Source organism: Thermobia domestica, chromosome 5 (assembly GCF_964235325.1).
Source record: "Thermobia domestica chromosome 5, izTheDome1.hap1.1, whole genome shotgun sequence".
Lineage (NCBI taxonomy): Eukaryota > Metazoa > Arthropoda > Insecta > Zygentoma > Lepismatidae > Thermobia > Thermobia domestica.
In genome coordinates, this window is record NC_137458.1 from 81,769,879 (window position 1) to 81,785,568 (window position 15,690).

Here is a 15,690-nt window from a genome sequence, read left to right on the forward strand (position 1 = left end):
TGGGTGGGAGATCCCACCCACATCGGTAAACCAGATGTGACCATATAATTTTTACAGATTTAACACCAGATGGATATGTCACCATATCAGATTTGAATAGGGCCATGTACTGCATCTCTGGCGCACGCTACATGCTTGTCCACCATTTTGGATTCAAGTTATGTTTTTCTAATGAAAATAATAGAAAATGACATCGGATACATCTGACATTTTTTTCAAAATGTCACTGGTGCAAGTAGTTTTGCCGCACTTCTATCTATGGCGGATCCAAGAGGGCGGTCGGACATTTAGCGTGTTTCAGAGATGCAGTATTTAGACTAAACAAAACAGTATATAATAAAAACATTTTCAGATTGAAGTATTCACATTTTTATTTTTTAAAAAAATAATTAAAATAAAATTTACACAAAACATATTCCCTAACTTTTTTTTTTTTTATCGTGAACTTCACTCATTGCATAGAGGTATATATTGTACAATTGTTTTGCTGTTTCCAACATAACGAATGGAAATAAATACTTTTAAACACGTAACTTATTATCATTAATATAGAAACAACATAAAAAATGAGTGAATCTTCTCTTGCATCAACTTAATAGTTACCAAACGTTGACACTGTCTTCACCATTTTGTTTCATTCCATATGAAGAGTTCGCAGGAAGGACTATGAAGGGCACGTTTTAAAATGCTCAGAAAATTCTTTCTCAGCACCAAAATGTATAATTAAGATGGTGAAAACACGTCGTAATTCGCTCACGTGTACATTCGCGAGTGGACTACGCCCTGTTTTCACCAACTATTTTGCATCTTTTGGTGTGGAGAAAATATTTTTTGAGCATATTCAAAATGTGACCTTCACTGTTCTTAACGCGTACTCTTCATATACATCATTGTTTCCTTCCACTGAAGAAGGAACCAGCTCTTGTTCCGCGACGTGTGGAAACTATTTAGTTTATTCAAAAAAGGGTTCACTGATAAGTGGCTATTTTCCTGACCCTTATGTCAATATATCATATGTATAATAAAATTAAACACGTAAAAATCATATACACTCTACGTCAACAAAAGCCACTGTAAATAAATTTATTTCAAACATTGAATTTTTCCGCTACACATCCCGACTAGGGAAACTAATATATAATTAAAGAAACTATGCAGATAATATTTATCTTTCTACTTAACCTGAAATAATTTAGAGAAAATTTAGGAAGTTCTTTTCTTCTGTAAATTATTAGTTTCCCATAAATTTTAACTTCTCAAAAGTTTTTTTTTTTTAATCCCACTGTAAAATATCCGTTAATTCGCACACTGGTCTGTAGTGTGGACTCATCCCTTACACTTACACAGACAGCACGGAAGTTCGGAAAGCTCATTATATTCAGTAAAATATGCATGCCACTATAAAGTTTTAATTTGGATAGGTTCTTTGCAGTAAAATACAACATAAAACTTATAAAAATGTATCACTAGGAAATATTTCTGCAAATTAGCGAACTGAAAGTTACTGTGATAAATTAAAAAAAAAAAAAAAAAAAAACTATTAATAACGGTTACTTTCATGAAGTTTATAATTCTCTTGTACTTTAACATATTATTGTCTACTATTTTATTTACAATAAGACATTTCGTTCATATAAGTTTGTTTATATCGGACACGCTGCTGAGGGTTGACCACAACTAGCCGCGGGACCGATCACCCTACGGCTTTCTCTCCGGGGCGACTCTGCAAGGTGAATTCAAGTGGTCCTTGGACTCTTGCGGGTTCCCCGCGGAACGACTGTGCATCTTCCCCTAAGTCTTGAGCCTGTTCTCTTCTCCGATTACATCTATAGCCATCCCAATCTCGTGAACCACTTAAGACTTTCCCAATCCGTCGGACAATGTCGCTAGTTTGTATATCAGGAAATCGGAGTTGTACTGCTCCTGAAGAAGAAAAAATGGTAAAAACTCAATGCAATAATACTGTATCACCAGAAGGGACTACACATTTAAATAGCAAATGTCATCATTGAGAAATAACAGATTAATTTTGAAGTTACATAAATAAAATTCGAACGAAAATATAACTTTCTCCTAAAATAGAAAGAAACCTTTTATACATTGCACAAGAAACATCCATTGTACGCATGAGCGCATTATTACGTGCTCGAAAGGCTAATCTAATAGGACATTGTCGTTCGGTGTCAAACAGAGGAAGTAGGGAGTGGAAAACGATATGTGGATGGCTCAGAATATCCACTCGTTTCAAGTCAAAAATTGAAAATTCACTTGCACGGTGCGATTGACAGAAAATTACAACTTCTTTCAGAGGCATAAACAAGGAAAACAATGATACCAGAGTTACGAGGACGGGGTATGGGAGATATTACCGCAAGCTTTACTTTTACTAGGATAATGCGAGAATGGCACCTAAACAAAGGATTTCACTGGTAGTAATCCCCCTCCAAAATCCCTAAAAATATATACTAAAAAACGCCATACATCCGAAAGATGAAATTAGACTCTAGTATATATATATATATAACAAAATTCTTTAGGAACTCAGATCCTGCACAGGCGAATCAGCGACACCATCGCGAATAGGGCTTTTCCTCAGTCTCATCCGTGAACGGCAGAATGCTAGGACCTAAAATTATTAGGGGCCCCGAACTACATCGTGGCGTGAATCTAGTGCACATATCTTGAAGTGAGGTCACTTTACTACCTGTTTAAACCATTCCATATTCGTCGCACGACAAAAATCGAAGGATAAATGTGTTGTTTCGACTTCATTAGACTTTTATACGACGCATAGAAATTATATTTACAGTAAAATTTCTAACGGACATCTCAAAATAACGGACAGTTTTCAATTTCCTGGCAGAAATACATTGGGTGCAATGTGAAAATTACTTCTGAATAGCTGACATTCTCAATAACGGACGCGGATACTGAAAACTATTCCCCAGCGTCTATGTAGAACTTCCAACTAACGGACAGCCTGAAATAAAGCTTTGTTATTTTCTTGAATTTCAAGCAATAATAGGCAGGATCGTTAATGTACCGCGCATTGTTGGATGTGATAATCGAACGCAAATGTCTCCATTTATTTGTTTTCAACATGCATTTAGTTTAGTATCCATTTTCAGCAAAAGTTTATTTAATCTTTGTCTATTTGCCTTGCTGCAAGTTGTTAATTTCGAAGAGAGAAAGAGTATTCTGTCCGAACATAATACTATAGAAAAAAAAAAAAAACTGTATTAGCTCATTATTAAACAGAAAGACATTTTGCCTACGTTATGTTGCTTATACGAGTAGTACGTTAAGTTTATACTGTAATTTTTTTTAATAGCGGACATTTCCCAATAATAGGACAGTTATATTCCCTATTTGTGTCCGCTATACAAAAGTTTCACTGAACTAAATCAAACTTAGTAATTCTTCTGTCAGTCTCGTTCGATCCCTAATCGTAATCAAATGCACAGGAACAGGCTGATTTAAATCATTGTATAACCATGTCGTATGTCTATTATCGAGCGATAAAAATCGAATGGTGTATTCAGGCACTTATACCGTACTTTCTCAATAAAAAAAAAAATAAATAAATAAATAAAAACGCCTGGGCCCACGTAGACTAGGACTTTTCATTAAATACACATTCCTAATGAGACTTTTCCAGCGATTTTACTCTTACACAAAGAAATCCTGGGATACTACTTTTAAAACTAGACCTGGATGACTTTTGCCCAATGAAATACAATTTGTACATGACGTACCTATAACTACATGGAACAGTTGTAATCCACAAAATTTTTCCTTCCCACGTAATCCGTCAATGCTAAATTTCATTGCGACGTCCCTCGAAAATACTGTCTTCAGAATGGACAATGTCAGTTTTTTGTAGTCCTCTCCACGCCCATTGGAAAGATAATGACACTAAAAAAAAAAAAAAAAAAAAAAGCATAGTTAGTACATTACCATATGAAATACAACAGCAATATGAAATAAAATTTTATTTTGTCATCAAGCATTAAAAATTATGTAACATTCGTTCATGCAGTTCTCCATTCTGAACAATCTTCTATATTTTCTGCACAGGTCACTAAAATACACTAAGACTACTTTAAATGATTGCAGATGAAGTCGAGAATTGCTGAGATCGTATTGCCCGTTTGTCTTACAAGTTCGCTTCCTGCAAAACCGTGACATCATCATAGTCACTGATTCCACTTACCAAGGTGGAGATGGGTGCTAGAGAACTTCAAAGAAAGTATCCAGGACTTCCCGAATTCCCGAAAAGTGAAGGGACTTCTCAATTATTTGCAAAGCGAAGGCTTGGAGAATCCATGCACCTGTGGAAGTTGCCCTTCAACACTTAATTTTTATGAGAACCCGCGGATGGTTGGAAAGGTTGTAGAAGATGGTACCGGTATTGCCAAACAAGGCATAACTGTAGACATGTCTACGACACGAGGAAACCGTATACCATCCTACCTTATGATTTTGTTGTTGAAACACGAAGGTGCTATACAGTGAAAGCAAGATTTTCGAACTAGTATTGGATTGCATTATTATTGGTAGTAGTAGTAGTATTTAAGATCCAATATGGACACCTCAATTATAAGTCCTAAGAATTCACAGTCTAAACTGCTACCGCTAGAGAAATAGTTGATTCGATTTTATTTGATTTGAAAGTGTATTATTAAGAATACGTCACAATCAGCTTTGGATTAAAAAATAAATAAAATACATAAAAATAAAAAAAATACGTCATCTCCAATCCAGTTTGGCTGATGTACCGTACATGTACGCAGCAATGTAATAGGCTCATGACATATAAAAGAAGTCATACCTGTTCTATATAAAAATGCATGTTAAAAGAATGTGCATTGCGTGCGAAAGGACTCTTCAAAGGCACCGAAAAGCCGAAGTGTAAGTCATTGTCGGCTTACCATCACCTTGTAAAATTAATTTTGTATGCATTGCTGAATTTTGAAACATTCATTTTTGCAATAGAACACCAACGACTTCCTTTATGAGATATGAAGCTGCACTCTCTACGTTGATTGGACAGTGTTTGAATTTTAGGCTTCTGAAATTTATTTTCCCACGCTTTCGACGGCCTGCATCTCCCAACCTATTGATCGGTATGCACATGTCACAAAGCATTTTCTTGTTTCCATGTCAGGTACCCACCCCTACATTGTTTGGTACGCATAATTTTAACAACCTGTACATCCGAAAAAGCATCTGGCCACGAGATCTATTTTTAAAGAATAAAAGTTTTCTTTTTCAAACAATACCTGAAGGATATTTACAAATACTTCGTGTCAATACGAACTTAAGAATACCACTCACCAATTTTGAAGCCATCTCTCTGTCTTTTAAATCTTCTTCTAAATTGTGAACCATAGACAAACTGCGTAAAGGGAGCTTGTCAGCTAGCAGGTTTGCATTTTCTATAGATTGCAAAGCTTCTTTACCACTACAGGGAACTTGGTGCAGCTCATGTATTTTGGCTTCCATTTTATCAACTTTACATTTGAGATGTTTTATATCTAGCTGGATTCTCTGCAGTAACTGGAATATTTTTTCAACGGCTGAAATATCAAAAGAAAGAAAAAAAAGTAAATTAATACAAGACCAAGGAGGCAATGGTACACATTGTTTGAAATATTTTTTATTCTACATTAAGATAGTGTGTGCCGCAACTACCATTAACAAAAGTCATCTAGGTTCTGACCGGCACATAGCTCATATTGACCCTGAAGTCGATACCCACAGCAACATACGGGATGAATTTTAAATCACATATTGATAAAAGCTTCATAATCAATGCATAAACAGTTTTATTTTTATTTTATTTTTTTTAAGTCTATTGCAAGAAAACTACTAATTGCTATTTGAGGGCTTTCCTAATCATTACACCACATTTGGGTCAATTTTATATGTCTGTAGAGCATTTCAAGTGTCTTAATGGAATAAAATAGCCTGCTCGTGTCAATATCTAGGCATTCTACCGTATACGGAAGTTCTGCTGAAAAAGGTTACTGCAAAAACTCCTGTTGCGAGAGAATGCAGTTACATTTGATATTTCAACTTTCAACTTAATGTAGTATAAGAATGATATGCTCCAATGTTTCTCTGCAGAGCCTCCGTATATGGAACAATGTCTAAATATCGATACTAGCAGAGTAACGGTTTCAAATGGGGTGCGAGGAATGCTTAACATTCAAAGAACGTTGATCGCGTCTCTGTGGTGTGACAATTAAGACACCTGAACGGAATTTGCCTAATTTGGGTTCCTTCGAATCTCAGCCAGAGCAACAATAAAAACTTGAGTGTGTGTTGGTAAGCAAGCGAAGAAACCAGGAGCGCCACGAGAGGGCGTATCAGTGTTGCCAGACCGATCAGTTGATAAAGCAGAAGACTCGAAGATAAAAAACAGGAGAAAGCGGTAGACAAATAAAGCGGCGGCATTTGAGTTCAAATCCAGGGAGAGAAAAATTTTGTCATTATTAAGGGGACAGTGGTCAAAACAAGCAGTCCAGAATTCATTATTACTTCCATTTCAAAATAAAACAATACATGCAAAACATAAATATGAATTGTAATTACTTCAAAATGTTTTCCAATGATAAGGTAATCTTTTGGAGATAGAAAGACCCTCATGCCCCCTTTAGATATATTAATAATGTTTGATACAAACGTGTGTGAAGTAAGACGTAGTGTAAGAACAAAGTGGGGTGGGAAAATGTCTTATCATACACCTAACTATAGTATAGCTATATGATACAGTCACACGTAAACGTAACATAAGACGGTGTTTCGCTGACGATCGTGGAGAGGTGATCTAAGCTACTTTTCCAACCAGGGGTAAAAGTGGTTCTGAAAAGGTAGGGTGACGCACCATCCCTTGTGCCTATCTTTGCCTATTATAATTTTTTTAGGAAATGGGGGGACGCTATAGATATTTTTTGGAATTGGAGTAACGACGTTCAAACACTTCCAACCCAAGTACCAATCTAAACAGCACGTACTCGTAAATCTTACAGTAAGAATTAAAGAACGCCTACCATCATGCATATAGAAGATGAGCAAAGCCCAATAACTATATGCTGTACAGAGCTTTGTGGATGCATACAGAAAAATTTCCTCCTTTCATATAAGGAAAAAAATGAAAATTCTATATTAATAATAATATATTTCTTTAACTTCTCGAAATAAGGAAAAAGCAGGAGATTGTTCACTTTTAATTTTCTTTCGCAGTAGATCAGTAGAACGTAGAAAAAGCAGGAGATCTCCTGCAAAATCAGTAACTCTGGCAACACTGGGGCGTATCGGTGTCGACTTGACAATTTTGTCTGCTACCTGCGCACAGGCAGTAAGAAAAAACAAATGACTAACAAGACGCTGTTTTGTACAAAAATATAAATTTTTCTGTTTCATAGTACAAACTTTATATCGTCAGCCCGTCGGTTTAGCATTCAAAAGGTTGGGAGTTTAATCGCTCCTAACATACGCTTGCCCACAAGCCTCCTCTAATATGGAACAGAATAGTTCCAAAGCAACCATTCCAACAGGATGCGCTGCAAAACAAAATGTGATAAAACTAGAATTACAGATTATATGTTCTGAATTTTAAAGCCAAGAAGTACTTCCATTACGAAAGGAACGCCGGATCTAGAAATACTTTCGGAGGAGATCTTAAACACTAAAGGTTTCACTGTAAAAAGTAAATCTTATTATGATATATATGTTTTAAAATGTAATTAGTACGAAATTTATATTAGTTACACAAAAATCTATTTTTGAGGAAGAGAAGGGTCCGGACTCCCCCCCCCCCCCTTCCTTCGCACGGCTTGGAACATAACAATTTCAATTTCCAAGCATAAGTTTTACCATAATTTCGTTTTTCATTAACAAAAATTGGTGATAATCTCGGAGACTACTAGGTCAAGGCGGCCACACTAAGTGGTCGGAGAATATCGATACATTGACTACGTGCTACCACACTCTCGAGCTAGCAGGGTTCAAAATGTCTCTAAAGAAGCAATATAGTCTTCATTTTGTTTGGTTATTTAATAATGACGACACACGTAACTAAGCTTAGCAATACAGTTTAATCTTTGGATACTTACTACTGCCAATTCCTAAACGAGCTGATATGAAGGTACTGTCTGTATCTGCACATGAAGTAGTGGCAACTGACGACGCTGACATTCTGCATGGAGTTTGGATTTGGGAGTGGGATGGTGAAGGTCCGTTTGGACTTTTACGATGTGATGCAGACGAGCAACCTCCGTTTGAATTGTGCACCATAGATGATACGTTTACCTCCGCAGTTCCTCCTATAGATACTCCAAGCGACTCTGAAAGCAAGTAATGAAATTATACAAACATCCAGTTTTTACTAGACTGTTAGGTATACAATAAGCAGGTGACAACTTATGGTTTTAAAAGCATGTTTAAAATGTTACAATGATTACATCCAGTATTCTATCTGTAGGGGGATGGCTGGAACTTCCTCCTCTCTGTTTCTCGAAATACCTCTCAACCTTGGATATGGTGGAAATAAAACCCACTTTTTTGAGCTATTGACGAATTTATCCCCCTCTCCGGAAATCGCAGAAATCGTACATTGATTACATTAACTCACAACGTTAAAAGATACTAACGCTGTTTATCTGCTTGTTTGATCTTGTCCTAAATAGACTCCCTATCATAATTAAATGAATATTTAATGTGTACGTTATTTTTCATTTATTTATTTATTTATTGATGTATACTCATAATAGAACCAATTTAACGACACAGTTTGCATTACGAGCCCGGTTTTTCTGTAGTTAACCATCATGAGAAGATAGCATTTATCCGATAAAAGGGGAAAGTATTAACAACCTCGTTAAAAAAAAAAAAAAACAAAAACAACTAGCAAGCCTTTTCATAGAAATAAATTACTTGAGACTAGATCTGAGTCTGAATGATTTGTTACGTAAGACTTGCTTGAATATAGCAAGTAGCCAATTTTGGACGCCAAATTGAAAAACTTGTTTATAAAAATAAACAAACTAGACATCTTATTTTTAGTTGTTAGGGCTTCTCACTCCAAGCTTGTTGTACACATTACAACAACTACTCTGCACATCTAACGAATAAACTGTTTTCAAGAGGTTCATAAAACATTGTAGGTTACTTCTATCTGTCTACTATTTCAGCCAGCCTTACTTTTGAATGTTTTTCAGACGAAGTAGCAATAAACTTTCTCCAAAATAGTATATAGTTTCACATTTAAGTAACGTCTGCACTGGCATAGTAATACGAAAGAACAGTGTTTCTTTCAGGCCTGTTTTTTTTTGCCCCCCCCCCCGGACGAAATGGTTAAAACGTACTGGAATAGAACCAGCAGAGGGAAATATATGGTTTCAGTCCCTCCGAATACTAAGAGTAACCCCCGGAACATTTTTTTCTGAAACAAACACTGCGAAAGAAGGTCAACTCTCTGGCAATAAAGAATCGCCCACGAAATCTTGATAATTTTAACTTTCATACATTTAAAAAAATATATATTTAAAACGCGATTCAATACATAGTCCTATGAAACAAATCAGCTACGAGCTAAACTTTTAATTTGCGTTGAAATTACTATCAAGAGAGATATATATATGAGGAGACAAGCAGTGTTCTTGAACGAAATTATGAATATAAAATATATTTAGCATGAATATAAAATATAATTACCTTTCCGAATAGGTGCTGGGGGACTTGGAACACTACATTCGTTAAAAGTTTCATATGGTCTTTTCTTAGTTCCTGGATATGAGTCATCACTGTCCTCTTCAGACAAATATCTTTGTGGCTTTCTGCGACATCTTCTTGAATAAATTTCTTCGTCAGAAGAATCACTACTAACGTTTGAAGTCAGTAAAGCTTTGTCAGCCTTTGCTGCAGCTTCTTGAAATGAATCTGAAATGTTAAAAAATACATATATTCTACAGTTACTGATAAGGGAAAGTAGCTGCGAAATTATTCTTGGCATGAAAACCATACACGATAAGAAAGCAACATGGTTATGGATCTACCCTCAGTTGTGATTTCTTTGCTAACTGTAAAACATTAAATATTAGAATATCCCAAATAAAACAAATCTGTTTACGAACTAAATACTCTTGTTTATGTAAAGTTATTCACGACTGAAATTCGAGAGTAAGAAAGCCTGTAACAGAACTAAGAATAGAAGGCCTAAGAATACTAGCATTTTTATTTTATTTATTTATTTTTTAACTTTATTTAACGTACCTTTGACATTTCCTGCTCACGATAAGATAGTGCAAGGCTGGATTTGGAGAGAGTTATCCAGGCCTTGTCTTTAAGGTACTATATTCAGCATTTGCCTGATTTGACTGAGTATAAGATCCCGGAAAAAACTCTAGCATAGTTAACACAAACACAAACACAAACACACACACACACACACACACAAAGAAAAAATCCTTCTTATTTCTCTGACTGGAGTTGCTACTTTTCCCTGACTTCTTTATTTTCTTCCATATACTATTTACTTTATTTAACGTTATTTCAAAAGCACTTTGGGAATCTTATAAGAAACGTCATGGATTCTAAAAGCTAATTTAGTATATAAGGTCCTAACATAAAAAGTTCATTTTAGGTCATACAAATATATATCAACTCATACCAACTTGTAATGTAGAGGACACCATTTTTTCTTTTTTCTTCAATAAGACTGTATTCCAGCAATGTATTAAAATAGAAGACATTTTTTAAGCATATTTGTCACGAAACAACTGGTGACAGGAAGCTATGAATTTGAACAAGCTTACTTTATGAGTTTTATTTACCAACTAAGCTTCTCGAACTGTAGTCACAAGTATACAAATTACAATGGAATTAAACATTTAAACTTTTCCTTGTTTTGACGAAAATATCCTCACAAATTTCGACCTGTAACGCTGGAGCGTCGAACAGGTGAGTTCACCGTTAGTAACCGTTATAAACGAATAAAACAGGAACAAACGTAATCCGAAACAACCTCTTGCAATTTCCCTGGCATTTATGTTTATTTCTTGTTTTCCTGATTTTCCAGAATGCGGACATGGTGTCTAGTCAGGATGGCCAGCCACCGGGCTGAAATCTGCGACCTACCAAATACTAAGATAACGCGCTACCAACTGAATCACGGCTGCTCCGTATGATAGATCTTGCTATTCAATGCAGAAAATAGTGAAATAATATTACATTTTGACTCAAAATTGAGGTATAAATACTCAAAAACACAACGAGACAGATAAAAAGAAAATACAAATAGTACTCACTGGATTGTCCATAGATTTTTATGTTCACAACTGTCCAATCAGCAGATGGCTCCTTACAGTCCCTGATAAAATTTTGAATACGCGTAACGGATGATGTCTTAGGCCAAAGGCATTCATTTTCGTTTTTAAGCCATTTACTAGGTATAACTTCTAATGCTCCGTCCTCGTCAGTGAAAGCTGCTACGCAAAACTTTTTTCTTCCTGAGCTCATGTTGATTCTGTCCACAGATATGCTCTTAAAAAAAAAAAAAAAAAAAAAAAAAAAACCTGAATGAGAAAACACTGCAGCGTATTTCTCTTCCAAACACACAATACATTTTGATGTCACAGAGGTAAGGGAAGCACGGGATATCTTATTCGACAGTTTGCCACACATAAACAAATACCAACTGCGAACTGCATGGGAAGGAATAATAGTCACCTTCTATCGGAACATCCAAATATATCAACCAAATGGATGGGTGATCATTCGAACTATTTGTCTCAATAATATTAGTAACTTTGCCTATTTTCCCTGTAGTGACTTGAACAAAATTGTCCTTATCAACAGAGATACCAATCATGAATCCACTGTAACTCACTGCTCTATATTCTTCACCCACAACCGCTAAACATATGGTCCTCCGCTATACGGTTTTTTCAAAGCTAATTTGCGGTATTCCTGGAAGTGAACTCACGAATAGATCAGGGTTGGCAAAAACCATGGTTTTTATTGAAAAAAAAACTGTTTTTTTTTTTGGTTTAAACCAGTTTTTTTTTATTTAAACCAGGTTTTTTGGTTTAAATAATTTGCTCCATATATTCATATCATATATGGACAGAAATAAGTTTGTTTCGCCTTGATGTTATTATGCAACAACTGGGTTATACTGGAAGGGGTCACATAAGCTTAAAGCGGAATAAAAACCGCTTCTCGAGTTACATCCGAGAGAAATTGTCCTCCATTTGAACTCGGAACCAGGACTAATTGGCCACAAATGCAATACGTCTGCCGACGCACTCACGAAGGAATCCTGATAAAAATACGTTGTACTGATCTTTACATGCTTCTTAATATAACTGTCAAGAGTCATTTCAGAAGAACAAAAAGATAAACAGTTGCACAAGTGAAACCATTATACAGAATTACATATGGACAATTTCAAAGTAGTACGGAGTACAGTAATTTAGTTCAAGTTAGTTAACAACGACTTTTATTGGTCGAAATTAAAGAAATACAACGACTTAATTTGCATATCAGTAAGAAAAGTGATTAAAGATACGAATTATTTGAGTCCACTTTGGCTCAGACTCATTTATACATAAATAGATATCAAAGATACTTCTCATTTCACTAAATGCCTCTCGTGAGGTCTGTATGACCCCCCTCCCACACACACACACAAAGTACGGCATTTCGATGTATTTTATCAATAGTAAACATTGAAACGAAACAATATTTAGAATTTTTCTTTGATTGCAATTACATAACAATAACAACAACTACAAAAAAAATCACAAAACAAACATACATAAACTTACTTTAAAAAAGTTGCTTTTGTAGTATAATCTTTTTGAGTAATGAATGGGGAATTTAGGTCTGAATATAATACGAATAATATACGGGAGTGAAACGTAATAACCCACAAATGTGTGTTTATCAAGATTTTACAAACACTTACACTTTTACGAACATTTTTCGTTTTTTGGTTTAAACCAGTTGGTTTTTTTGAAAAAGAAAAAAAAACAGCTAGTTTAAACCTTGGTTTAAACCAGCCAACCCTGGAATAGACACAATCATATTATCTTCGTAGCTTTCGCTTAAACATCCGCAGCGTTGTGGACGGAAAATGCACATAGATGAAACAGTAAAAAAAAAAAAAAAAAAAAAAAAAAGTCACGTTTGTTTTTCTTCTCTACTGTTTCATCTATGTGCATTTTCCAATCATAACGTCGAGGATGCTTATTATTTAAGATAATCTGATTGTCTATTCGTGAGTACATTTCCTATTTTCCTTATTTTGGACCATTTTTGTCATTAGGCTCCGTTTTTATCCATGTGATATATCCACTCTACTCCTTATCTTCCCTTCTTAGGCAATGAAGTAAATTTTAATTCAACGACATCGAACGTCTAAAATTGTTATGACCAGACTTGCCCCGCTTTTTATTCGCATAAAAAATATAGCATCTCTAGTATCTAACCCTTATACACTATATTAACTGTGTTTCGACCTTAACAATGTATTTATACGGCCTACTGTTTCTCTCATACAATATCTGGAATATGTTTGCTACCTGTACATGATGTATAAAAGGTTTGCGGTAACCACTGAAGCACCGTAGCTCAATGGTAGAGCGTGGGTAGCATTCAGGAGGTTCTGGGCTTGATCCCAGGGGTTGTTCCCCGTAGATAAGTGGTAACACTTGCTACCTTATAATCCATGATTCCGGGTTAGATTCCTGTGGGGATAAAGGTAATTTGTATCCCACGTAAAACTGTAGGTCCCGTCCTTGGAAGCTCAACAACTCGTTCAAAACGTTAACTTGAATCCACTCACACTCAATTACCATGGTCCACTATTCAAACAGTTTTCTCACTTATTTGCCAAGATCAAATTCAATGACTTTTCCAAGTTTTACACGTCACTACCCAGAACTTCACTGTACTGTTTCCTTAACTTGTTTCATGGTTGGCACATCATCCTGTAAGTTATTTCAGAAGAGATCTAACCAACCTAGCTAGTTTTTAGGCAAATCTAGTTTCTGAGTGACAATCATAGGCTAAGTAACCTACGTGTGAATCTGTATTTTCATGGCCAATTCTAGTTTTCAAATGGCGGTTACAGGCAAACCAACGTAGTGGCAGACATAAACTAACCTAATATGACCTAATCGGCAAGACCTTATTTTGATTATTTATTTACTCATGGGAAGGACAAAAAGGGATCGATCCTTCAGGTAAAACTAGGATTTGGACAGGAAGTGGCCCTGGCCTTTCAAGAGAACGTACTTCGCATTGTGGGAGGGAGGAAAGCCTCAGGCAGGCCTGCGCAGGATTCCAACCCACGTTCGAACTACCCAAGTGCTGCGTGACAGGCGGATGCTCTTCCCCTAGACCAACAGCTGGGTTCAAGATCTTACGTTGCGCAGAACAGCGAAAGTATGCGCTCACCTAAAGTTTATTAAGTACAAGGAGCAAAATAGTAAATTAACTTACTTAAAATTGAGTTACAAGTTATATTTATCAACACTGTGTCCCTTGTACTTAACACAAATCAGTTGTGATGCGTGTGCATCTACCACTGTTTTATACAAAGTAAAATCTTGCTGATCTTAACCTAACCTGAAACTATGCGAAAATGTGCCAATTCGGTAGTGAATAACTCGATAGTACCTCCATTTGTCATAATCTCTCAATTTAAAGTACTTTTTAACGCATTTTTAAGTAGTAAATAAACTTGTTCCAATATTTGGCCGTCTCGGCCTGAGCCTCCTATGCCTGAAGACTATAAATCAAAATTATTCACGACTAAGTATAGTGATATCTACACATGTTTGCACCTGTAACAACAAAACCAGTACCAGATTTGTTGCATCGAGCGCGGACTATAAACTAACCAAAATTTATTTGGAACAGTTTATGTGGATCTCTTAATCTATAGTCGACATCGTTCATGCAAATCAAAGATAAAATATGCATTCTATTAATGGAAGAAAAATAATTTTAATACTCACCTTCAATAATAAATACGAATTGATGGTAAAACCACAACAAACAACAGTCATTCCTGCTTTTCCCTCGCTTCGCACCGCTTGTGGCGCCATACGGTGTTATGGTTTTAAAACTGTGAACAGTTGACAAACAATCTGCGTACTCCGATCGACATCGATTCGACATAGATCGAGGCCGAATCGAAAAATTACTTTTTCAAATAATTGCCACAGAACCATCAAAATGTTAATTTCATGTGTTTCAAATTTATTCATTGTAAAAAGGAAATGTTTCCATGCTTTTTTCTTTTTGGTGGGCAAGCCTATTTATATCCCACGTGGGACCTATATCGGTAAATCAACATCGGCAAGCCCACCAAATTCCCACGTGGGACCCATATCAGTAAATCAACCTCGGCAAGCCCACCAAGTTCCCATGTGGGACCCATATGGGAACTTGGTGGGTTATTGTGGGCCAGTTTAGATCCACGACGCCGACATTGGCCGATGTCGCACAAATATGGGTCCCACGTCGGCGTGCTACTGGGGGAGTTACAAACGAAAAAATTGTATCTCAAATGTGATGCATCTATAATCTTAGTTTATTATTAAAGTGACTGTTTCTGTCAATAGAAAATAGTCAATCATTGCTTTCCCTTCACTACAGAATGGTTGTCTTTTGATC

At 35.9% G+C, this 15,690-nt stretch overlaps 2 protein-coding genes across 2 annotated transcripts; both read right to left on the reverse strand.

Moving 5' to 3' along the window:
• Positions 1-370: 370 nt before the first annotated feature.
• LOC145685968 (uncharacterized) lies at positions 371-5,542 on the reverse strand. Its single transcript, XM_081758761.1, has 3 exons — positions 5,338-5,542; positions 3,756-3,915; positions 371-1,923 (listed from the first exon to the last, which is right to left on the reverse strand). Exons 1-3 carry the CDS (start codon positions 5,503-5,505, stop codon positions 1,694-1,696), a joined length of 558 nt encoding a protein of 185 aa, XP_081614887.1. The 5' UTR covers positions 5,506-5,542; the 3' UTR covers positions 371-1,693.
• A 2,546-nt stretch (positions 5,543-8,088) lies between these two features.
• On the reverse strand, positions 8,089-15,546 carry LOC145685148 (uncharacterized). The gene is made up of 4 exons (XM_081757499.1): positions 15,030-15,546; positions 11,313-11,547; positions 9,721-9,945; positions 8,089-8,351 (listed from the first exon to the last, which is right to left on the reverse strand). The coding sequence occupies exons 1-4, from the start codon at positions 15,117-15,119 to the stop codon at positions 8,089-8,091; spliced, it is 813 nt and encodes a 270-aa protein (XP_081613625.1). The 5' UTR covers positions 15,120-15,546.
• Between the last annotated feature and the right edge of the window lie 144 nt (positions 15,547-15,690).

Excerpts from the sequence above, each read along its gene's own strand:
- LOC145685968 (XM_081758761.1), bottom strand. The coding sequence starts at position 5,505 with ATGGAAGCCAAAATACATGAGCTGCACCAAGTTCCCTGTAGTGGTAAA. Across the intron at positions 3,916-5,337 it reads GAGAGATGGCTTCAAAATTG|TGTCATTATCTTTCCAATGG; the intron begins GTGAGTGGTATT and ends TTTTTTTTTTAG. Across the intron at positions 1,924-3,755 it reads ACTGTTCCATGTAGTTATAG|GAGCAGTACAACTCCGATTT; the intron begins GTACGTCATGTA and ends TTTCTTCTTCAG.
- LOC145685148 (XM_081757499.1), bottom strand. The coding sequence starts at position 15,119 with ATGGCGCCACAAGCGGTGCGAAGCGAGGGAAAAGCAGGAATGACTGTT. Across the intron at positions 11,548-15,029 it reads ATTCGTATTTATTATTGAAG|AGCATATCTGTGGACAGAAT; the intron begins GTGAGTATTAAA and ends TTTTTTTTTAAG. Across the intron at positions 9,946-11,312 it reads AAAAATCTATGGACAATCCA|ATTCATTTCAAGAAGCTGCA; the intron begins GTGAGTACTATT and ends TTAACATTTCAG.